This window comes from Cololabis saira, chromosome 11 (assembly GCF_033807715.1).
Source record: "Cololabis saira isolate AMF1-May2022 chromosome 11, fColSai1.1, whole genome shotgun sequence".
Taxonomy (NCBI): Eukaryota; Metazoa; Chordata; class Actinopteri; order Beloniformes; family Belonidae; genus Cololabis; species Cololabis saira.
The window spans coordinates 24,065,698-24,090,775 of record NC_084597.1 but is presented as its reverse complement, the minus strand read 5'-3'; the positions used below and the strand labels follow the sequence as shown (position 1 = coordinate 24,090,775).

The following is a 25,078-nucleotide window of genomic DNA, read 5'->3' as shown; positions in this document are numbered from 1 at the left end:
CTGCAAAGATATTCCTTGAAATATTTTACGATTCTTTAATACAGTCTGGGTCTTGCGGGTGGAGGAGGACGACTGTGAAGTTAAGAAGGTGGGGGGCGTGGGGGGGGCGTGATCAGGAAGTTGGAATGTGGGTCCCTGTGTGTGATGTGATCGTTAGCAGAAATGTGTCAGCCCCAGGCTCACCACCACCACCCCTGAGCCCGCAACTCTCCTCAGGTTGTAAAAGTAGAGCTCTTCATGTGAATATGCATGCATGCTTGTGTGCATTTGCACACACGCACGCTATATCCTCTGAGCCACTGCGTTGCCATGGAGGCCCAGATACGTTATCTTTGCCTCCTCCAGTGGAACAAGGGTAAACTCATTCACGAGGTCGAGGGTGAGGATGAGGGGGGAATAACAAGACAGCCAAGGAGAGTTGGGACGGGTGGCAGACCACAGGCCCATGTGTGGCCATGGAGGGTGAAACCATACTGGATTGAGAGGGTTTATACAGAGAAACCAAGAGACTGAAAAAAGAGGATGGTGGCGGCTTAGTGTGAACTTTGACTCAACAGTAAATAAGGCATCAGTCGGAAGAAACCACTCTCAAGTCACAGCAATAAAAACAAAAATAATCTAGATGCAGTTTCTCTAAAATATTTATTGTAGTTCACTTTGTAATAGATTTGATCAAAGTTTTGTAAGAATATGTATGGACTGTTAAACGTATGACCAACAAACACAATTTTTAATTTTGTGGTTTTCGACGTATTGTTTGTATATATTTTTGATCCAGATTTAAATAGAATCTAGATAGAATTTTTGTCACTTCATGTGACAATGGAAATGAATTCATTATTATCATTTTTGTTATTATTATTATTATTATTATTGTTGTTGTTATTATTCATTAATGAATAATAATAATAATAATTCATCATTTCGTTACAAAAGCAAAACGATGCGCTAGTGATCTATCTGCTTTTGCCTTAAAGGTAGTGATAAATCCATTGATATTCACGTTTATGTGAGACTCAGGAGGAAATCTGTGGAGAAAAAGAAAAATAGATGTCATGTTGGCTTTTATCAAAGTTTGTTACTATTCAATCAAGATTTAACCCAAAATAATAAACATCTTCATGTCTCGTTTTCCTTCTGCCCCTCTTCCCTCTCTACTCTCTTGTCCCAGCTGAGACCACTGTGGATGGGTTTTCTGCCACAAACCTTCCAGCTGCTCTCTCCACATCTGGTCACGCGTGCCTCACTGATCCACGAGTCCCGGCTGCTCTGGCGGTGAGCCACATCAGCCTGTTCACCTGCCCGCCTGCTCCACACCAGACTCCACTGAACAAGTGGGAACATCAGAGCACGCATTCAAAAGCACCGGGCAGGTAGGGGTGTGTGTGTGTGTGTGTGTGTGTGTGTGTGTGTGTGTGTGTGTGTGTGTGTGTGTGTGTGTGTGTGTGTGTGTGTGTGTGTGTGTGTGTGTGTGTGTGTGTGTGTGTGTGTGTGTGTGTGTGTGTGTGTGTGTGTGTGTGTGTGTTGAACTGGTGCGGTTGTGCATCTGCAGGATGAGTGCTGATTGCTTACTTGAAGTCCTCCATAGTTCCTCGTTTTTTACTTGAAGTCTCAATTTCTTTGGCACCTTGTCATTAGCTGCCGCATGAGTGGAAATTAGTAGCTTGTAATTTTTCAGGGGGGCAACCCACACACTGCGCGCGAATATCATGTTATCATTTATTTATCTGTTACATGACAACGCTTGGGCTTTGTGCAGTGTATGCACTTGTTTGATTTCATTGCTGCAGATTTATAGTCTATAAGCAAGCTGGTCAGTGTACAGCTGCTCATTCACTTCCTTGGCTGCTGCCTTGCACGTCTTCGAGGATATATTTAGATTGTATGTTTAAGAGCAAACGCTCATTAGCCCGCATGGTCATGCAACATGTGGATATTTATTTATTCATATGCCTTTTTATTTATAAGTGAGGACAGATTTTACTGCCGTGTACCCTAACGAATTCTTTGAAAGACATACTTTATTCTACTTGAAAGGGGTTTGATTCAAAACGCAGAGAAGGTAATTCGCATTTGCAAGCTTCCTGCGTCCTATAATGATATATACAATAATACAATCATTCTTTTGGCCTGGACTTTTATATCATATGCTTCCAACTCCTTTATACTCTGTCTCTTCGAATACTGGTTTCAAAACATGTTTATATGGTGTATAATGGGTGGAATTTTGATTCAAAATGAAGTCCCATCAATCTCAGCGATATTTAAATAACAATCTCAATTTGCCCCCTAAATACGTCTTTTCTTGTGTCATCTTTTTGAGTGAGAAAAAATAGATTACATAATATATATATATATATATATATATATATATATATATATATATATATATATATATATATATATATATATATATATATATATATATATATATATATATATATATATATATATATATATATATACATACATAAAGATGTGTTCGTTAATTTTTTTGACAGTTTGGTCATTTAGTTATGCTATTAAGCCACCTATAACTATGTTAATCTAAGTTAGTCAGTTAACGATGCAAACAGGCAAAGTTAAATAAAGGTAGCGTTGTAGTAGCCTCTTCAATTGCAAAAATAACTTTTTTTTCGTTTTTTTTCCTTTGTTTCCCGTACAGACATCAATGTCCTTCTTCATGAACGTGCAAAAATCTTTGATTCACTGTAAAGACATCATTATAAAAGCTGATTTTCAAAGTTTAAACCATTCTATTCAACCTTTCCTTCACATTTTTTTCTTTTTAACTGGTTAATTTTTTTTATTATTCTTATGTCGTTAATGAGATTGTGAATGACAGCTGTAATTTTCCATTTGTGGACTGCCTGGGCGAAATGATGAAGAAAACTGTTATAATAAACTAAAAGGGCTCCTGTTGATGAATGCATATGTGAGTTTAATGTAATTCAATTTACAAATGATTCATTTTATCTGAAAAACGTTCCGCCATTTCTATATCAAAATTACAGTAACAACCTCACTGTGGTCAGAACCAATATCACATATTATGATGATGATGATAATTTGTTTGTTGTTGTTTATTTCTTGCGTCCTCTTCTGAGTGTGAGAAAAGATAGTTAGGAGAGCTAGGGGGAGAGACAATGATGAGAGAGAAAGGTAGAGAGAAAGAGAGATAGTTTCCTTAAAAAATATTTTGTCATCCTTCGGAATTATCGATAATGTGACGTATATGTCATCCAGTTTTGGGGTTCTAAAGCAGGCTAATTATAGCATGGACAAACTTTTTATAGCTCACGTTCACATATTTTTAGGATTTGCTTTTTATTATCCAAAATTTACATTGACCAATTAATTTTATTTTGTTGTTTTCAGCCCTTTTGATTTTTATTTTTTTTAATTTTTGTACATTTTTGCTGATTTTCCGCGTTTGATCATGCTTGTACTCATTTCTCCTTTACAATGATTGGGGGTAGGGCTGTTTTTTATGTTTCAAAATGAAAGCAAGGCATAATGATTCATTTTGCATTTGAAGTCTTCGTGTTTATTGATACTGTGCATTTGGGTACATCACATTATTATTTATGGTTTTTTATTTATTTATTTACTAACTGCGTGCTTTATTTATCAACCATGCATGGGACCAAGTGTGTTGCCTGCTTTGCCTGCTGCCTGCTGTGGCTCAGGTTTTAATGTGGTCCTCGATCAGAGAAGAGCGGTCGAAGTTTTTCAAAGTGTTCTTGTATGAAAAAGTGCGCCATACTCTCCGCGATATGTTCACCAGTGTGTGATGAAGTGAGACTACGGTGAAAGACAAAGCCTCAAACCTTATATAAGGGTTCTTGTAAGAAAGATATGAGTATCTTTCTGAATGTGTCAAAGAGAAACGTATTATAAAACCCTCTAAAGAAGTTACTGAAGGGCCTAAATGGGACCACTGTGACTCCTCTCTTTTCTTATTTCATTAGTTTAAGTCATGCACGACTCTGTTTTCTCAAGTGGGTGGGGTGGTGGTGGTGGTAGTGTTTATATTGCACATTTCCATTCAACAACTCAGTGAATACCTATCTTTGCCCACGTTTCCCGACGCATATGATGTTCTAGTCACCGTTACTTTTATACAATAAAAGACTGCTAGACTTCACTGTGTAAATGTCTGAATTACCACAGCACCCTAGAGAAGCCTCTCAGTCTGAGTGCGTGACACAAAAGTTCACATAATTATCCTAAACTCTAAATTCTAAAGAGTTACAAAATCGGCTATTCTTTGTTGAAAGATGCTGTTGTCTCGAACTTTACGAATGTTTAGGTCAAAACTAAGAAAAGTAACGTCTAGAATTACCCCCCAAAACATAATAAAACAGACTTGAATAATGACTAACGAGATGTTAAAGGACTTTTTAAGTTTCAGTCCTTCGCCTCTTCAAACGGGCACTAATCTGGCATTGATCCCCCCCCCCCCCCTTACACTGTGTTTTCCTTTCTTAAAAACTTAAGACTTTAACTTGCGAATGTACAAACACCCCAAACAACAAGTGCTGTCTGGGCTCACCCTCACCTGAAGAAAGGGCAGGCGCCTGCGCAATAAACTCGCAGCATAAAATGTTAATGAGAAAGTTTCAGTCCGGACACAGCAAAAGAGTTAGAAAAATAAATACCGATTCAGTAAATTTTATGTTGCCATAATTTCTTTTTATTGCTGAAAGCTAAATTTGGCTAAATTAGCTGTTTGGGCTATTTTGCGTGTATTGGAAGGGCTCGAGGGGGGAGGGGGGGTTACAAACGAAGCAGAGTTAAACTCCAAGTTATCAAAGTTAAAGAAGGTTCTGTCATCTAATTTAAAATATATATTTTTTGTGACCCCCCCCCCCCCCCCCCCCCCCCCCCCCCCTTCGACCATCCTCCTCCCTCGTCTCACCTCACCGCTTGCTCTACGTCGCGGACTCAGTTTCCGCTGCGCGCTGTTTGGTCACTGATGCGCATGCAGTGGAGAGTTGGGGAGCGAGCGCGCAGGAAAGAGAGGGAGCCCTTGAGACGGACAAGCCAGAGGCTGCAGGAGAGAGAGAGGAGGGGAGAAGGAGGACCTGCTCCGCTGGGACTCGGCTGCAGCTTACTGCTAAGTGCTATCCGCGGTGTCCGCTCTCAAAACGGAACCCCTCAGCTGTGAAACAGTCAATAAGGCTGCGAGCAGCTTCCCATACAGCTGGCAGAGAGCGCCATGCAGGAGGAACCCCGCGGCATCGACTTGGTATGAAATCTGGACTTATACTGTGAAGAGGAAGAGAGAGAAGAGGGATCCATGGAGAGTCTGTGCAGCTTCATCGCAAAAAAACGCCTGGATTACCTGATTTGCTAGCTTTGGACGTTTGGCTTCGCTTCTCCATTCCATACAACGTGATTTTTTTTTTGCTTTTTTTTTGCTTAATTTACTTTTTTGATTTTTTTTTCTAGGTAAGCTTGACCCTGCTCTGATTCGGCTAAAGAAAGTAGCTTCTTCTTAATAGTCACAGTTATTAGCTGTTTGCATGCATGCAGTGAGCGTCGCATGACTTTCAGCTCTCTGCAAGGTTGGAGTTCTGCATTGTTTAGAGCGATAAATGCTATTCATTTGTTTCTTTCTTTCTTTTTTTGCTCTGGACTTCACACGGTCTGAATATCAATGCTTTTCAGGAAACAGTGTTTCCTTATAGCGACCGAGTCCTGGGCCTGCTTTGATGTGCAGCCTCTCTCAGAAAACAAGACAGCTCGAATGTTTTTAATTTTCTGTAGTTGATTCAAGTGATATCTTTGTTTCTATAATAAGAAATATGCTTAAAAGGTATCTAAAAAAAAGAAAAAACACGCCTTGAAAGCTTTTAAATTAATTTCAGGTGTTTTGATTTCTTTTTGTAGAGCTGAACCTTTTTAGCGCATTTAACACATGCCTATAGGCTATTTATAGTCTCACAATGTAATAATTGCATGTATTTGTTTCTGTTCATCCACAAAAAGGTCTGTCTATTTATTTGTTTGCTCAAAAACGGCCTTCATTTCTGTTTGCAAGAGTCTGGAGCCCCAGACGCTGACATCTTTGGTCTTTCCAGTTGCCTCCATAGTTTTCGGAGCTTCGGTCATGGCGGACCAAGAGGAGACATTTGTCCTCCAAAACTCCCCGGATGAGTCGGATTCAAGGGAATTACAGAACGACAATAAACCAGAGAAACAGAACGGGACTTCCACTAAATCCCCGTCGTCACAGACAACTTACATTCAGCAGGTACGTGCGCATCTGCAGGGCCCAGAGTGCGCCAGAGCCTGCCGGCCACACATCAACTGTTGCACGCGTATTCATTTACACAAGTAACAAATCGTATTTTGTGGATGTTTAGAAAAGAACACGTACAGTATTGGGAGAATAAGTCTGCTATTTTTATTCATGACTTAACTGGCTCTGCTATTCCTCCTACCAGTAAAGTTCTTCTAAATAAGCAAATTAGCAGTTTTCTTTTGTTTAAGACTTTATTTTCTTTCTTTTTTTTGATTGAGAGCGTATTATCCTAGTAAAAATAATTAGGTCAAAACTAACATCCAATAGAGATCCAAATAGCCAATAAAAATATGGGTGCATTTTTATTGAAATTTGTCTGACAGGAATTCTGGCTTTATCAAACAGTTGTCTTTATTAGAAGGGATTGTCTCAAGTTAATGACAGTTTACATAGAAATCTTTAATTATAAACTTTAGATTACGTAATGTAGCCTATATATTTTATTTAGCATATGCTTTTAGACTTATAGACAAAATGTACCTATTCAAAGCTGTTTCTTTATGTTAAAATGAGTTGCAGCCGTCCAACTTCATTATAGGCGATGTGTGTACAGTTTTCATAAAGTAGCGGCTCAAACTTGTCACTTTAAACACCATGCCACTGTTTGAAGACCATTTTCTCCAAGAATGAAACTCAAACTGAGTTTTTGTCTCATTCCTGAAGCTTTAAATTCGCACTGAAGTATTCTGTTATTGGTGCGCGGTGCCAGTGAATGACACATCAGCTTTAAAGTGTGACCGTGGTAACAATATTATGAGCTGTTTTATTTTGAAGGGAATGGAGGGAATAAAGGTCTACCTGCACGAAAGGGAACTGTGGATGAAGTTTCACGAGGTGGGCACGGAAATGATCATAACCAAAGCCGGACGGTAAGAGGATCTATTAATACGTGATTACTTTATACTGCAGTGAGCAAGTTCTGATTGTGAGGTATTTATTTCAAATGGAGAGCAGGCTGAAAGATAATATCTTTTTCTGGGGGGGTTGTTTATTTATTGCTTTTTTTATTTGGGAGCCAGAGGGTTGTTGGAAATAAATGGTTTTACTGCAAACCAAAAATAAGTGACAGACAAACAGCCTCTGCGAGACGCTGAGCAAATCAGTGCACAACCTAGATTTTGGTTCTTCCAGTCAAATGTAACACCACCGGCCCATCTCCCTCGGACAGACACCATACAAGAAAGCTTCCATTGCATTTTATTTTATTTTTTTAATGTTTTTATTTTATTTATTTTGTGCTCGGTGGAATAATAATATGTTGGAGGCACGGGCTGTTCTGCCGTTTGCAACTATTTCCAGGTATCTGATGTTTGCGCGCGTAATTGTATGCAGACACTTTTTGTGACCCAACACTTATGCAGCCATCTGTTGCACAGGGACTGAGAGTGTGTCTTCTCGCCTGCAGACTGTATCTCGTCAAAACAGCTCATAACGAGTGTGAACATACATATGCATGATGATACTGGTGTATCCTCCTGGCAAATAACACGTGCAGCTTACTATAAATTATTAAGACTAATAATTTACCCGATTTTACTATAATCTCCACCTGTGAAGACAGAAAGATGATCATTATATTCCTGGCAATCATTTTTCTTCTTTTTTTGGCATGAGGTGACGTGACGTAGCAGCTTCCCTCCCTTGCGTCGTTGTTCCTCCAGCTTACTTAATATTATTATTTCATAATAATATGTGTGTGTGTGTGTGTGTGTGTGTGTGTGTGTGTGTGTGTGTGTGTGTGTGTGTGTGTGTGTGTGTGTGTGTGTGTGTGTGTGTGTGTGTGTGTGTGTGTGTGTGTGTGTGTGTGTGTGTGTGTGTGTGTGTGTGTGTGTGTGTGAAAGGCCCCTGCCCTGAAATCTCTCCAATGTCCCCGTGTCTGCGTTTGTTTGTGTTTGAAGTTCACTTTTCATAAAGTTTTACTGAAATTTTGTTTTTCTTGCAGGAGAATGTTCCCCAGCTTCAAGGTTAAGGTTACGGGATTAAACCCCAAAACGAAATATATTCTCCTGATGGATGTTGTTCCCGCAGATGATCATCGATACAAATTCGCCGACAATAAATGGTAGGCACACATTCTGAAGCAGAAATGTTTCGTTTATTCTATTTTGATACACAGTAAAAAAAGAAAGAAAGCATGAAAGAAATACAATCTTTGGGTGGTCCCTACAGTCTCTCTGGAGGCAGTTCCAACAGGAACATTTATGTTGTTATTGACAGCGCTCATACGTGAGTAAATTCTTGCTCTAAAATTATGGACCGCACCGTTTGCAACTGTTGGCAAGAATTGGAGATGTTTGAGCCGGAGCTGGATTTTCGGTGTGAAATAAATGCTGATGGCTTGTTCGACTACGGCATACCACATGCGCCCTGAAGTTAACAGTTGGTCACCTTTTAGCGCAAATATGGTTATTTATCATTGTGCTGATTTCTGACCTTGGGCAGAAATGCCTTTATTTGGGTCATTGGCTTTAAAAGAGCGTGCTTTGACGAGGATATAGTTGCATGATAATAATGCAGATAGTGACTTGTAGCCTTCTAAATAGGGGAACTAATTCTGCCATGGACCTGATAACATACCCCTGTACCTGTTCTTGCACTCTGAAGTCCAAACAACACGATTATACGAGGAGTTGCAGAATAAAACTTTAAGAAGGAGTTAATTCATTGTTGGTAAATTGTCTAGTGTCAGTTCAGTTTTCAAGAAATCCCTAAATGACAGTGCACTGTAAATTATTTTTCAAGTTATTTTTACTATTTCAGATTTGATCTCAGTAAGTTTTATTGGGTTCGTGTAATCTGTGCTTGCACAATGTATAGTAGCCTACAGTAGTACAGGGCTGAAAGCGCGAGAATAATGTTGGTGTCAAATGATTATTTTGCACTAACGCCCCTGCAAGTACATTAACATTTTATTATGCAGGCGTTGTAGCGCCTGCATAGCTGCAGTGTGCGTCTACGTTTGTCACCCCAAGTCCTAACAGCATGTATATGTGTGCGTCAGGTCTGTGACCGGGAAAGCTGAGCCCGCCATGCCCGGGAGGCTCTATGTCCACCCGGACTCTCCCGCTACCGGGGCGCACTGGATGAGGCAGCTCGTCTCCTTCCAGAAACTGAAGCTGACTAACAACCACCTGGACCCATTCGGACACGTAGGTGCCTGGTCCTAAATATTATTCAAATACATGCCGTTTGTGTCTGTAAACGCGCTTCGGTCGTGCGTTTGTGCAGTGTGTACATGGTTTTTGAGCTGTGTCTTTTGAGTCTTTCATGAGTCACTTAAAAGCCGTGAGTTTTCATAGCAGATCATTCAATGAGGGAGAAAATAATAATAATAATAATAATGATAATGATAATAATAATAATAATAATAATAATAATAATAATAATAATAATAATAATAATAATAATAATAATAATAATAATAATAATAATTGTGATTATTATTATTATTATTATTATTATATTTGTAGTAGTAGTAGTAGTAGTAGTAGTAGTAATATATGTTCATATGTTAGCTAACTCTAACCCCTAGACTATCAGTTGTTAAAAAAATGAAAAATAAATGAAAATACAACTCCTTCTAAACCTAGAAGAAACAAAAAAATTGAGCTATTTTCATTGCCAAGTCTTAACTTTAATGCAGGATGGTGTCTATTAAATTTATTTGGAGACTAAACACATTTTCAGAGTACTTTAAACTTATTTAAAAACACTGTAAAGTTTTAAATAGTACTCGCTCTCTCTCTCTCTCTCTCTCTCTCTCTCTCTCTCTCTCTCTCTCTCTCTCTCTCTCTCTCTCTATATATATATATATATATATATATATATATATATATATATATATATATATATATATATATATATATATATATATATATATATATATATACATGTGTGTATCAAATTTTGTCAAATTTTGTCAAAATTTAACGTCCAATATATTTTAAACGTTTTTTAAACTAGATGTAAATATGCAAAAATATATTGATTAGTTTGATGTCTTTAAAACCTTAAAAGAAGAATATAAACATATTTACGTACCATAAATATGCCATCATTGCTTCCAGCTAATGCCATTTCTTGTAATGGCTTTTTTCCCCAGCATTCAGAAAAATGTAGTGATATTGTATTAAAAAGTTTCAGTAGAGACAATTGTGAAAAAAAAGAAAGAAAAAAAAAGAAAAATATTCTTGATTTGAATGTGTTTGTTGCAAAAGTGCCCTGGAACGTCTTTTTCTTGTGGTCCAGGTTTATTCTGGGAACTGTTAGATATATTGTAGACCTCCTTCAAGATGATTAGAAAGGAGCAGTCAGGCCTTTTTTTTCTTCTTTAAATAACACAATTACACCATTACCTCTCCTATCCCCTTACCAGGTAGTATGGTATCCATTTCCTAGCCTTATAGCTACTCATTATTCTGCACTCTGGCCCCATTGGCTTTTGTAATTCCTGAGTACCCAAAACAGAGAGCACAAACATCACTTACTTAATCAACAAACAGTCCTGCTGGCGGCAAGATTTCATAAAATTCTGACTTGATAGGCACATTGTGGCCTTATTAGATATCTTGTTGTACAAAGTAAATAGTCACCTTCTTACAACAGTCTGGATCATTAAAGGGAAAATCAATTAGGAGGTTGCAAAAGATGCATCAATGGCAGGCCTGTTTTTAAGGGGAAAATAAGCAGCTAAATTAAGTTATTAAAGGTGTAAAATTGTCCAACTCTGTGGTAAAGGGTGAGAAAAATGTTGTATTTAGTTTTTCCCCTGTAAATAAGACATTTAGAGACACAAGCATAACATTTAAAACATAATCATGTGCTACAGTAATTGAAATTAAATGCATTTAACTAATTGCAAATTAACAAGTATTTTAAGAGCCAGTAACATCCTAAATAGTTATTGAATATCATTAGGTTGCATTAAGCAGAACATCTAAAGTGACACTAGCAAAAATGTATATTTCCACACACAGAAACCACTATCTTTCCACATGGCACCTATAGACTGTTGCCTTGCCAAAGTCCAGCTGGCAAAATGGAACTTGAGCTCATTGAGCAGCATTGTAAATTCAGGTTTAAAGTGCGCTTTTGATTGGTTGCAGTGGTTCCTGGCTCACCTTCTTTCATGCTGGGAGACAGCACCAGGGGATTCATAAATGAAATGCTGATGGCTGGCCAGAAATGCACACTCCATCAGCTTGTTGGTCCAGCTGGTTAAAATAACTTGTAGATGATTTATAATTACTAGCAGTGAGACTTGAGACCAAAACATATTGCTGATGTAAATTAGACCAGCTCAGGGGAGGCTTGGCGCTGAGGTTTTTCCACTAGAAATGTCTGCAAAATTAGATATAGGTCAGCGGACTGAGCAGGGCCGAGTTAGGCAGCTCAGGAGACAAGCAAGATTTTAGCTCTGTGGTGCTTTATTATACAATTAAACTGTATAACTGTCTAACTGTTAATACTATTAAATTAACTATATAAACTCAGACTGAATTAGACGCCCGTCCTGAAAAAGAATAATTGTTGGTACCAAATATTCTTTTTTTTTAATTTGTGGCTTTAGTGGTCTTTAATTGAAGTATAGACAGGAAGGGGGTAGAGAGAGAGAATGAGGATGACATGCAAAGGGCCGCAGGCCGGGACTCAAACCTGCGACCACTGCAGGAGGACTGTCGCCTCAGTACATGGGCCGCTTGCTTTATGTGCCACCCAGCTGCCCGACACCAAATATTCTTAAAGTGAAATATCCTTTATTTATCTACCTGTTATGTTATGATCATATGTTTACAATTTTTAACAACATGTGTGGTATTTTATGAGGTGATGATGTCATAGTTCTGAGGTCAAAATCAGTTCTGTGATTTATTTAACTTCACTGACAAGATGGTGTAGTTGATTTAAGGGCACGAGTATTGAATAACGTTAGAAAAAAAGGGAGTCATCCAACATCATAAACTATCATTTTGGTAATAGTATCCTAAAGCAGTTATGTAAAATAACTACAAAAATGCAATATACAGATGAATAGAGGTTTTTGTTTTTTCCCACTTTGATGTTTCATTTCTGGGGGGTTTTACCTGCATAACTGGCTTGTAATTTTTTTTAACTACTCAACTCAAAGTAAGTTAAAACACTCTTTTTTTAGCAAAGAAAAAGAAAACACATAAAATAATTTTATGTAATCTGATACCTTATCCTGATTGTGTCTGTTTACCTTTTAAATAGTAAAACTATATATATATCACTGTTTCTTTGGTTATGCCCAGATTTTTGTTTGCTTGTTAGTATTGGTATTATTATTTATCACTGCTATTTGGTATCATTCTTACAAAATCATTAACCAAATTAGTGCTATTCCAGTATGTGAGTTCCTAAATATAAGTTGTTTTCCTCTTAGATTTCATGCCAAGCTGCACTTTTGGCTTTGGTCTCCCTCTTGGCTCCCAGAATATTCCTCAGTGTTATTCATCTGTTCTCCTCAGTTTTCTCCCGCACTCGTCTCCTTGTCTTCCCACACATGTTTCAGCCAAGAGGGTGGAGTGCGAAGATCGCACTGTTTATATTCTGATGGCAGTTTGCGATGAGCAATAGATGATGGTGTACAAAGGCTGCTAATCCTGAGGCTCGGGGAAACTCTCTGATGTTTCGGTACTTGAAAGCAAAGGGCAGCAGCGTGGGACCCAGAGTGATCCCTCACTATCATTAAATAGTATCATCTAGAGGCTGGGAGCAGGAGGTGTGGTGGGGGACTGGAGGGGGCTGGGGTAGGGCAGAGATACAGCAACTGGGCCACGAAGACGATGCATGGGCTAAGGTCCCAGTGGGTGGTCTGCAGCTACACCCTACCAACGCAGCGCCCCCTCCACCATCTTGCACACATAATGGACTTTGGGAACTCGCGGTCAGTGGACCATGCTATTTTCCAGAGTGTGATGTGGATGCAGCTTGTAATACGCCTCTGAGGCTGACGTTTTTAGCTTATACTGTGCAGAATGACATGTTTGCATTGCTGGCCTTGTCTTGGATTGCGTGGAGTTATGTGCACACCAACAAATACGACAGTTATAAATGGATGCAAAAGAAGATGATTTTGTTGAATCTACTTTTCCTCTGTGCTTGGAAAGTATTGAGAAATCCTGCCATAGCTGTTATATTTATAAATCCAAAGAGGTCCAGAATGGTACTGTGGTACAAAAAATATATATCTGATACAATACTGACACAACATCTGACAACCACATATCAGCTGTGTTTATGTAAGCCACTGAACCCTTATTCTCACTGATATGTTTTGTATGGGTCAGAGATGTCCATTAAACAGTTTGCATGTGCAAGATGCATTGGCAGACATTGGAACTTGTACCCTGTTCCTAGTTATTACCCAAACCACCAGCATGAAATGATATCAAGTTCAGCTAAGAAGTAATAATGGTCTTCTACTCAATGCGGACCTCTATGGTCCATTTAACTCTGAGGAAATATTGGGTTTTGTCTGTGCAATGCTGCAGGATGCCCCCACATGTAGCTACTGGAGGTCAGGGCAATCCTCCGTCTCATCTGGTGATGGCACTGAAAGGCAGATAAAAAAACAATCTTCAAGATAAGAGATAGGGGGGATGCATGGGAGAGGAAGGTGGGGGCAAGAGTACGCACAAAGAGGAGAGGAGTGCAGAGGGGAGACAGAAGAGAGGTCTATTTTTATCTTTGAATGTATCAGAATTTGATGCAAATAATAATAATAATAAAGCATTACATTTTTTTCAAGGCTGATAGGCACAATTCCCTGATCTGTCAAAACAATTAGACTTGAGATCCATGAATGAGGAGACCTCAAAGGAGAAGTTCAAGGCTGAAGTTCAACAGAGTAATTTGCATCTTAATGTTGGCAAGAGAGCAGCTGATCATCACTGAGAACAAACCAGGTTAGAGGAACAGACAGAGAGGGGATGTTTATGTCAGTTACTGAATCCGTCCCAAACCGTTACCATGGAAATTACACTGTAAGAAATTGAGTTTAGTAATGAGCCAGTTCACCATGAAGACTTACACAGAAAGTTTTATTTCAGGGAAATCTAGAGCCAGTCAGACCTTTACCGTTGTTTACATTTTGAGGAAAATGTTCATGCATTTCACCAGATAAAAAAAAATAAAATAATTGAAAAAGACACATATTCATTTAATGACTTAAGATAAACCCACTGACATTTCAATCAACGTTTTTTTTTCCTTTTGATTGAATAAATAAGCCGAATTATTCAACAAAATCTAAATCATCTTGATAGAGCGCTAAGAAAAATCTGAGATTAATGAGTTAGTCTGGTAATTTACCAAAATTTACCGGGTTTACTTTGCTGATACAATAAAATTAATTATCGACCTCTTACGAAAATAAAGAAAAAATCAATTAAATTAAATAAAAGAAAGAAATAAAACACATAAACATATACAATGTGATTTCATCCATAGCGCATTAAATTGAAATTCCAGTTTTTGCGTGCACAACATCTCTGTTAAATTATTTTACATCATCTTGCTTCGAAAAAAAAAGAAGAGTTTTGTGGCATTAACATAATTTAATATTTGTATAGCCTAACTGTAATCCCTCTTTATTCCAGATCATATTAAATTCGATGCACAAGTATCAGCCGAGGATTCACATCGTGAAAGCGGACGAGAATAACGGTTTTGGCTCCAAAAACACGGCCTTCTGCACCCACGTCTTCCCGGAGACAGCCTTCATCGCGGTCACGTCCTATCAGAACCATAAGGTAAATTATTTTGCTGTTTTGGATTTCCGTCCACTTTAAATTCACACATGCGCCCTGAAATTGTTTTGTTATAGCCTAAGTGCATTTAACCGAAAGAAACTTTCCTGAAACACCCGAACGCAGTTTAAGATGTCACCAGTTCAAATGCATAAACTTTGAAGATCTAGTTGTCATTTTGAGTTATTGAAATGTGCGTCAAACCTTTGATTGAACGTTGACCACTTTCTCCGCAGTCCTTATAGTGATGAGAGAAAATCAAAGACGCGGTCCTCTGCGAGTTTAAAGGAAAGTCTTGTCGCTGTCAGCTGAAAATCACTGATATCACACGGAGTTACTGACAGACGAAGGGAAAACTTCAGATACCCGACTAGACGACGTCTGACCTTAAGTGACTTTTGGCAAGTTGCCTCTCTTTGTAGAAGGAGACAAGCTGCAGATTATCCGGATAAACCTCCGGCATGACTTTCCCAATACTTTAGTATCTTATCAAACTAATGATAAAACTACTACTACTACTACTACTACTACTACTACTACTACTACTACTACTACTACTACTAATAATAATAATAATAATAATAATAATAATAATAATAATAATAATAATAATAATAATAATAATAATAATAATAATAACAATAATAATAATAATAATAATAATAATAATAAAACTGCGGAATCAATAGTGTTATTATGTTCTACAATTTTATTGCGCTATAAATATTTTTTTTAAACACTCTCTTTGTGTGTAGTATAGGGTAACAATAACTCGTTATTTATTTGCACACTTTAGGCCAACCTCTATAACACCCTCTTTATTTATTTTAACTTTCTCACAAACTCTCAAAGGTGCAACAGAAGGCGGTAGGTCGCAAAAGGTCCGTTTTTGGTTTAAACGTTTTAAAACGCCATATCTGCATGGGGAAAAATGTTTAGCCTCCACTTTTTTCAAAATATTCTTTATTTTATAATGTAAAATGCAAGTTCAGAGTCTTCATTTTTTATTCAGTTTTCCATTTTGCTCCGAGGAACGTATTAAGGAATTAATCCTAGTAAACAGGAAATTATCTCTAACTTCTGACCTTATCGCCAAATTCGTTGTTTAAAACCTGAAAACTTGGAACTTCCCTTGTTTTTCACATTTTAACAGTTTAGAAAACTGAGACTTAATGGCATCACATTAGAGTTAAATAAATAAAAAATCCCCAGGCTGCAAACCTCGTTGTTTAATTTCAGTGTTTAGACTCCATAAAAAAACAAGGATAAAACTCACTATTTATTCTTTCCACATTTCTTAGGAGAAAGGGGGGAAATCTTGGGAATACAAATATCCGTAAACAGCGTCTGTTAAACATCATTTAGCCATGCGAGCCTTCATGGTTCTAGTTTAGGGAATATTGGAGAAAAGGGGGCGAGGGCTCATAATGTCCCTGCAGCCAATCCGAAGTCTCTGCACCTCTGGGAACAGGAAGCACAAATGACCAGTATTCTGTAGAAACCATTCATTATTTTCAAAGATGTTATTGGGGGCTGAGATCGTAACCCTGGGCTAATTATTGGGGCTTTCCAGACCTGCAGAAAAACAAGCATTTCTGATTTGCAGGCGTTTTTAACCCACAACTGTCTAATCAAACGGTCAGACATCTGTCAGAGCAATATTGGCTGCAGGCATGTGTCCAATTCACCTGTTAGACTGTTGGCTAATGAAAATGGTCAAAGTCTCAGGTTTCCAGTCTTTCCTGTCACAGCTGCAATTAAAACATTTTTTCCAAAGTGTGTGTTTTTAAAGAAGTGTGTTTTCTTAAGAATTTAGTGAAACTGGAAAAATAGATGCATGTCAGTAAATCTATAGCTTGATTTTCCATTATATTTAATAAATCATTTTCAAGCACATTTGTGATTTTTTTCCCTCTTTTTGTTTTTCTAAAATAGCCCAGTGCATCTGGAAATATATTTATACAGGTTTCAGTTATTTTACTCAGCAAAGTTTAGGCATACAGGCAAGTTAAAGTTTTTTAAGCTTTAGTTTTAAGTATTTAAGTTTTGTCTGGTTGTCTTGAGTTTTTTGTTTTTTGTTTTTTTGTTTTTTTGTCCCCAAATTCAATTGGATCAAATTTACATTCTGCACTTACATCCTCTGTACATTTGCATGATTTTTTCTAAATATTTGATGTTCTTTGCCTGATAACTGAGGTCAGACTGTAACATTTTTTAAATGGTCATTTACTGCCTAGAGTGTCAAGGGGCATAAAGAACTCTAAACATTATTTTATTCCAAAAATATTGAAATGAGGATCAGGGACTTGCCTGGCGGCATGAGTTAACAGGAAGCTTCCAGAGTGTCGCATAATAGAGTTTACAAGGTTATGTTTAGGTGTCAGCCAGCATGCATAGAAATCTCCAGTCTAGTCAGAATTGCCAACTCATTACCTGCCAGAAACCACTGCTCAGGAGAGGGATATCCCTAGATTGTGTTTGACCTCTTTGGGGGATTAAGCAGATAATTCTGGGCTTATTCATAAAAGAAAGTCTACATTTGCTATACTTCGTACTGGCAAAGACATTTACACCAAAACATAAAGAAGTGGATTAAATGCTTCTCTCATAAGTGTAAAGGAGTATTTCTCTGTCAACATTAAAACCATAAACTTGTGCTGAAAAGCTGTGATAAATTATCTGTCTGAGAATCTTGCAATTACTGAAAAATAGTACTATTAAAGTTACCCTTTTTGACAGAAAATATTGATGCACATTTTAAAATTCTGCTCTGATTCTTGTGATGAAGCAACACAGTCTCCACAACAACTGGCTTGTATTGCTCAGTGTATGTTTATAACAGAAAGCCTGTCCCCCACTTCAGATCACCCAGCTGAAGATCGAGAACAACCCGTTCGCGAAAGGCTTCCGTGGAAGTGATGATATGGAGTTACACCGGATGTCCAGAATGCAAAGGTAGCTCCAGTTAAACTGATCTTTTGTTCATTTTGAAATATGTTGCTCGTAATCTTTAATTGATGCCGGGCTTTGAGATGTGGAAATACTTACACATGCTGAATGATGTCAGATAAGTAGATAAATGTCACTTCAATTAGGCAGGAATTACTGACATCCTGGTCACAGTGTCACTTAACAAGCCCCTCTTTAATCCCCCAATCCCCCAAATGCAAGCCAGTCGTGAGTGTTAGTTTCAGTGAGTGTTATTTTCAGTGATGTAAGTGTAGTTCTTGATCGCAGGCCAGTTTTCATGCTAAAGACTTTTATGGCTGATCTGGCAGAACCTCTGAAACATGGCTGTAACATCTTTCTTCCAGAGTGCTTGATGTTCCAACTGCTTGTGTGTCTGCTGCCTGTGTGTGTGTGTGTGTGTGTGTGTGTGTGTGTGTGTGAGAGAGTGTGTCTGCTGCCTGTGTGTGTGTGTGTGTGTGTGTGTGTGTGTGTGTGTGTGTGTGTGTGTGTGTGTGTGTGTGTGTGTGTGTGTGTGTGTGTGTGTGTGTGTGTGTGTGTGTGTGTGTGTGTGTGTGTGTGTGTGTGTGTGTGCATGTATGTACATATGTGTTGAACTAGTGGATAGCGCTTGGACAGGGAGTCGAGGCCGTACACACGCCACTTTGCTCTGTTATTCAGTCCAGATGAGGGAGGGAGCATGAGTCCATACTACATGGGAAACACTTTTTCAAAGGAGAAAATCTGGTTTTGCAAAACCCAGCCCCCCTCGTTTTGGGAGGCAAGAACAGACAAGGTTTCCAAATGAGAAATCCCAAATCAGGCAAAACTTGTAAAGGTTGTTTGGTTTTTCAAGGTGTTAAAATCCTGAACTCTTTCTGGAACCTTCCTCCTGAGCTACAGGATGAAGGTCATTCTGATATTTAACTTCTGACAAATGTGATTTATGTTGCAGCGGAAAATTGCTGAACACTTACATAAAAAAAAACCTCAAACAAAATAACAACCTAAATACTAAATTGTACCAAACACACATAAGGTTAAATGCAATGTTTAGAGCAACATGCCTTCCAGAAATCAAAACCTGAAAATACTGTGAATAGACTATGGTGTGAGTCCAAACCACAGTATCGGTCTTGCATTCCTTTGTCCAAGCTTTTTTAGTACAGTAAGCAATGCACATCTACTCCTGGTTCCACTTTTAGGGAGAGCTTATTGCAAAGCCAGACTGCTTTTTCAGCTTAAGCTATTCCTAAAATCAAAGAACCAAAAGCAAAATGGTGCATTGATGGATTGTGTGTACAGAGATATGATTGAAGTAAATGCTGCATTTTTTTACAAAAGCGTTTTCCCCAGACAAGTTTGTCTTTGTGTGTCCTGGGTGAGAGCGGCTGCTGATTGTCTTGGAGACCAGATCTTGTGATGACTGAAATGTACAGATTTAAACCACTAAGTGCTCTGGACACGTGTAGCATATGCAGTAGTATCTTACAACTTCACAAGCAGATAATTATGATCTCGTGTCTGTGTTTATGCACATAGTACCAAGGAGTATCCAGTAGTACCTCGCAGTACAGTGCGACAGAGAGTTGGTTCCAGCCAGAGTCCGTTCGGCGGGGATGTCCAGGGTATGGCCACACCCAGCACCCTGAGCTCTCAGTACTCCCAGTGCGAGAATGGGGTCACAAGCACCTCACAGGACATGCTGCCTCAGTCGGGCTCCTACCCACTGCCACATGAGCACGGCCAAGAATACCACTGCATCAAAAGGAAAGGTAGGAAACTGCAGTGGCATGGACTCTAAAATGATTAGATCAAACAATGTTGGCCTGTATTTAACGCTGAGGCTTACGATGACGGACTCAGTCCATCAGATGAAATGGTATTCTTTCATCTGATAACTTTTTTACTGCTGATAGGCACACTTACATGACTTGACAGACCGGAAGACATTGCAATATGAGTCAAAGGTTATCCTTTTATAATTCCTCCATCACTATTAGACTCTGATTGGGTACATTAACACAGCATTACTCATAAATAAATGATTATTTCATCAGTATCTCAGTAGTAGAGATAGTAGTAGAGAAACTATAGTAGTCTACTATAGTAGAGTAGAGATACTATCTAATTTACTGATCGAAATGTAATGTAAACCTCTTAGTCCAACTAAAATCAGACTAAACCAAACGTTTCATAGATGGCTGAAGTTGGACTAATTCCTGTAGGTAAACGTTCAACGGGAATTACCGTTCGTTGCAAACTATTTTGTTCAAAAGCGGAACAGATCTGGTGATAGTAGCAAATATTGCTACTTAAGATGCTTAAGACCCTGGAGGCGATACAGAAGGAAGGACAGACGAAAAAGACATACGAAATCTACAGAGCTATAAGTCTGTCTAGTTCACCATTTGCCACTTTTCAAATTGACAAAGCAAAGATGAATCTGCTGTTTTGGTGTTTATTGTAATAGGTCAGCCAGAAAACGTCAATGCTAACAAGCAATTCTTATATCAATTCTTACAAGTTTTCTGTAGTGATGGGTCTCCCTTTGAAACCAGGATGTCTAAATATGCCTGTATATTATCAAGACATGCGATGTGTTCTGCACAAGACAAAACCCAACCACGATATATATATATATATATATATATATATATATATATATATACTCATGTACATAAATTCCTAATAGTCAGTTCATGAGTAAGGTGTACTTGTTTATATGTAAAACCATTAGAAATCTCTCAAACTAATTCAAATTATTCTCATTGTGATTTTAGGTGTTCGATAAAAAAGTTAAAAGACAACAGTGGACTGTTATAATGTCACCTTCTTAAAATGATGACCTAAGTCACATTTTTCTCAAGTTTAAAAAAAACCCACTGAACATGTTTTCTGAAAAACTTAAGACAAATATGACTAAGACCGTTATATTAAAATGCTGACAATAATATACATTTGATCACAGCTGACAGTCATTAACCATTTTTTACTTTACATTTCTGGCTGTTCACACTTTAACACTTGTTCACTTGTGTAACTCTCCCTGCAGTGGAGGATGACTGTCACTCAGGTGAGCACAGTTATAAGAAAGCCTATCTGGAAAACTCATCCAGCGAGGAAGACCATTACTACCGGCCAATTGGCTACACCCAGGGCCTCAGCCTCGCCACTGGGCCCTACCGCAGTGAATCCAGCCAGCGGCAGGCCTGCATGTATGCCAGCGCCTCGCAAGGAGCTGAATCTGTTCCCAGTTTGGAGGACATCAGTTGTAACACATGGGCCAGCGTCTCGCCCTACGGCAGTTGTTCCGTCACCACCATGCAGCCGATGGAGAGACTACCCTACCAGCACTTCTCCGCTCACTTCACTTCAGGGTCTCTGGTGTCCAGACTGGGTGGGGTGGGAGGCCACGCCTCTCCGCAGCTGGGCGACGGCCACCACGCGGCTATGTACCAGAGCTCCATGGCCCATCAGACTCTGGGCCGCCAGTGCAGTCCCGGGACTGGGATCCAGTCGCCAACAGCTGGCCTACAGGGAAATGAATACCTCTACACACATGGCATACCGCGCACACTATCGCCACACCAGTACCACTCTGTACATAGTGTCAGCATCATGCCAGAGTGGAGTGAGAACAGCTAAAACAAAGGTTTTTTTTTCCACACTCAACAGATACAAAGAAAAGAAAAGACACAAAAGGACCAAAATAAGCTGGGTGTAGGTGAATTTATATTTATATATTTTTGACAATGTGTGGCTGTTCATCTTAAAGAGATCCATGTTTTTCATGCGGAACACGAGATATTCGTAGGGTGGTGTTGACTTGAAGAGGAAGCATTTTATCAGTTAAGTAGTTGTGACAGCATCTGCACTCATAAGAAAGCAACATACGCATTAATGAAAAGGAGCTGGACCAGAGCACACACAAGGACTGCTCAAGTGCAGAGAACACTGACAGTAAACAGAACAGAAATGCTTTGGATGCTTGGCCGGCAGCCTCTAGCTGGACGCTATTCTTGTGCAGTGTTGTCTTTTTTGCATGTGTGTGTTTCTTTTTTATTGCCTTTTGGATGTCAGTGGCCAGTGAATATATTTTCAGCTTTTTCTCATCAAGTTCAAAACTTGTTTTATATTCATGTCACAAATTTATTGTTTTTTTCTTCTTTATCACATTAGCCTTAGTTGTCATTATCTTTTACTTTTTTGTAGTTTACCTAAGTTGTAACAGTGCAAAAACATTTTTTTTAAAAAGAAAGAAAAGATAATGCTGTAAGTATTTGTTGTGGCCCTTGGATGAGAATGCTTGCTCCTAAATCTGTCCAAAATGGGATTTTGAAATGATTACCGGTATGCGTATGGTAGAAATCTCCCGTTAAATGGTTTGTTGTTTTTTTCTTTTTTCTGTTTGTTTGTTTTTTTGTTGTTTTCTTTTTTTTTTGGTAAAGACCTTTCAGGCAGACTCACTCTTCAGTAAGTGAAGTAACAGAAATGTCACTGCCAAAAAGAAGTGCAGAAATGCAGACCATGACACCAACAACACCTTGAAGAGTTATTTGCATCAGGCTGGTATCTGTACGAACATAGAGCTAGTGATTTCCATGATGCCTTTTGAGAATCATCCCGCATTTTGCTATATTTGAGAACTTAATGTGAAATCATGTTATACGGTGTAGTTCTTGACTTATCAAGCAGAGGTTTCTAGCTGCTGTTGCATACACTCTTGCTTTTCTTAAAGGTGGTTCATTTCTTGCAGTAGCCCATTCGATAGTTTCTTAAGGCAATTATGTAAATTTTTGGATTCAGTATTTTCTTTTTCTTTCTTTTTGGTAAAGTGTAGAACTACATTTGGCACCATTAAAGCACTGGTGGAATAGGGGGAAGAGAAGTTTTAACCTGAAACATATTTACTCTGATGATCTAATATCGAAACTGCTACTTAATGACGTTCACTTTCTAGGGTATGTTGGACTACAGTGGACTCAAGTTAAATTTAGAAAACATGCCCATATAATACTACCCATTTCTGACCTGAAGATACATTACCTGCTGTCAAGTGTACAGTATACATCTAATATAAAATTTCACGCACTAACTTCAGTTCAACAAAATATTGCCAATATGACATGTAGTCTCCTGTGTGAGTCACTAGAAGTCAATGAAGTATTCAAGGACAACAGTGTCTGATAATAAAACGTAACTGAGACTCAGACAGTAAAACTTTATTACCAATATTCAAGATCCATATTTACTACTTGATATTTTTTATAAATGAACATTTAATATTAACTGTATATCACAATTATACCTCAGTTCATCATGTGGTTAGAGACAGTGTTTCAGTTTTTTGTGACTTCTGAATGTTTAAGCAGGAACAAAATTATCAGCATATTGAGTATTGTCAGTAACATGATGAGGGTGTTGATAACTGTTTAGTTATTTACGTTTCTCTCCTCCTTGTGGGCAAGAACTCAACAAAACACATTTAAGAGTTGTAATCACCCACACGTATTTAGAGATCTACAGATGGGCATGAAAATGCAGTTACCAGTTACCCTTGGGCTGTCAGACTCGGAAAATTAAGTTGGTAAAGTCTGGCCAGTGATAAAAAATGTTTTAACATCGTAAAAACTGCATTTACAGCATTTTTTAACTATGTAAACACCACTGAAATATGCTTAGCATTCCTAAATATGGCTCACAAAAGTTGGAAAATGCAATAATACAGATAAACTAGTCTTATCTTTCAACAGGTCAACATTATCTCTTTTTTGTTACTTGCTATTTTAAAATTGGTTCATAGCACTTTCTCGGGCACACATCACTTATAAAACTGAAGAAATGTCAATTCTTTGTGTGCTTGAGCTTATCCTACAGTAGCAGTCATCCACTGTAGGGGAACCAGAGTGCTACTTCATTCACATTTGCATTAGTTTGATTTCTAAAGACCAACTCCAGTGTGGCAATTAAACAGTATAGACTCATTTTATTTTGCATCTAAAAGATAATAGTTATTACTAATTTTCCCAAAATAAAAACCTTGCTTATCTTGAATAAGTTCTTCATCTTTTGAGAAATGGTAAATATGTGTTTTATGCAGTCTCATCTTGTACACAGTGAATGTGTGGGCTCTGAAATATTATGTTTAATATTTCTTAAAATGGCACTTGAGACAGTCAAACATGTAAAGTAGCAGCCAGACATCACATAGAATGTAAATTTGAAAATGCGAATGACATTTACTTGATACACATTACAAATCAAAGATCCGTTTCACCATGCAGTTGAGTGTATGTTAGGGGTATGTTTTACATGTGGATAAAGGTTAATTTTGAAGTCCTTGTAGGTGTTAGGATGTTTTTTGTCAATAGTATTTATTTTTCAACTATGTAAATCAGCTTGCTCTTTCATATATCAAAGATAGTTGGTCCAGTTTTTATAGCCCGCTTTTTATGATTGTATAGGATTTTCTAATCGTACTTACTCATAAAACAAGAGATTACTATACAGCTGTCAAAAGTATCAAAATAAGATTGAAAAACAAAAATACATAACTGTGTAAATATTCATGTACATAACAGAATATCTGCAATAAATTAAAAAAAATAAACAAAGTGTGTTGTATTGTTTTTATCTTCCAAATGTACTTTTTATGGCCAAAAGGGTCAAAAATTGCAATTATGTCACAGTGTTGTAAAACACAATTTCTGCAAATGTTTTGTTTTGAGTGGTTTATTGATCATTTCACTTCAAGTCAAATTAAATGCTTGAACCAGTTGTAAAACATGGTAAAACTACTACAACAATCAAAATGACGATGCAAACATGCATCCATCCATCTATCCACACACAGGTCTTTTGTAACCTCTACAAGCTATCCCCATATGAGAATTGGGGTACTCCATTGTTAGTACACCAGTCAATAACATACAATCCAAGCCTGAAATAAGATACAAAGTGTAACGCGTTTATAGTTTTTGTGCACTTTGTACACTTTTTTTGTTTTTATTTTCATCTAATTATATTAATTCCAGTCTGCTATCATGGC

General features: G+C 38.0%; 1 protein-coding gene across 1 annotated transcript; it reads left to right on the top strand.

The window, feature by feature from the left end:
• Positions 1 to 6,103: 6,103 nt before the first annotated feature.
• tbx5a (T-box transcription factor 5a) lies at positions 6,104 to 24,655 on the top strand. Its single transcript, XM_061734103.1, has 8 exons — positions 6,104 to 6,259; positions 7,085 to 7,179; positions 8,253 to 8,372; positions 9,312 to 9,459; positions 14,932 to 15,084; positions 17,945 to 18,036; positions 19,570 to 19,802; positions 21,083 to 24,655. Exons 1-8 carry the CDS (start codon positions 6,116 to 6,118, stop codon positions 21,673 to 21,675), a joined length of 1,578 nt encoding a protein of 525 aa, XP_061590087.1. The 5' UTR covers positions 6,104 to 6,115; the 3' UTR covers positions 21,676 to 24,655.
• The last annotated feature ends 423 nt before the right edge of the window (positions 24,656 to 25,078 follow it).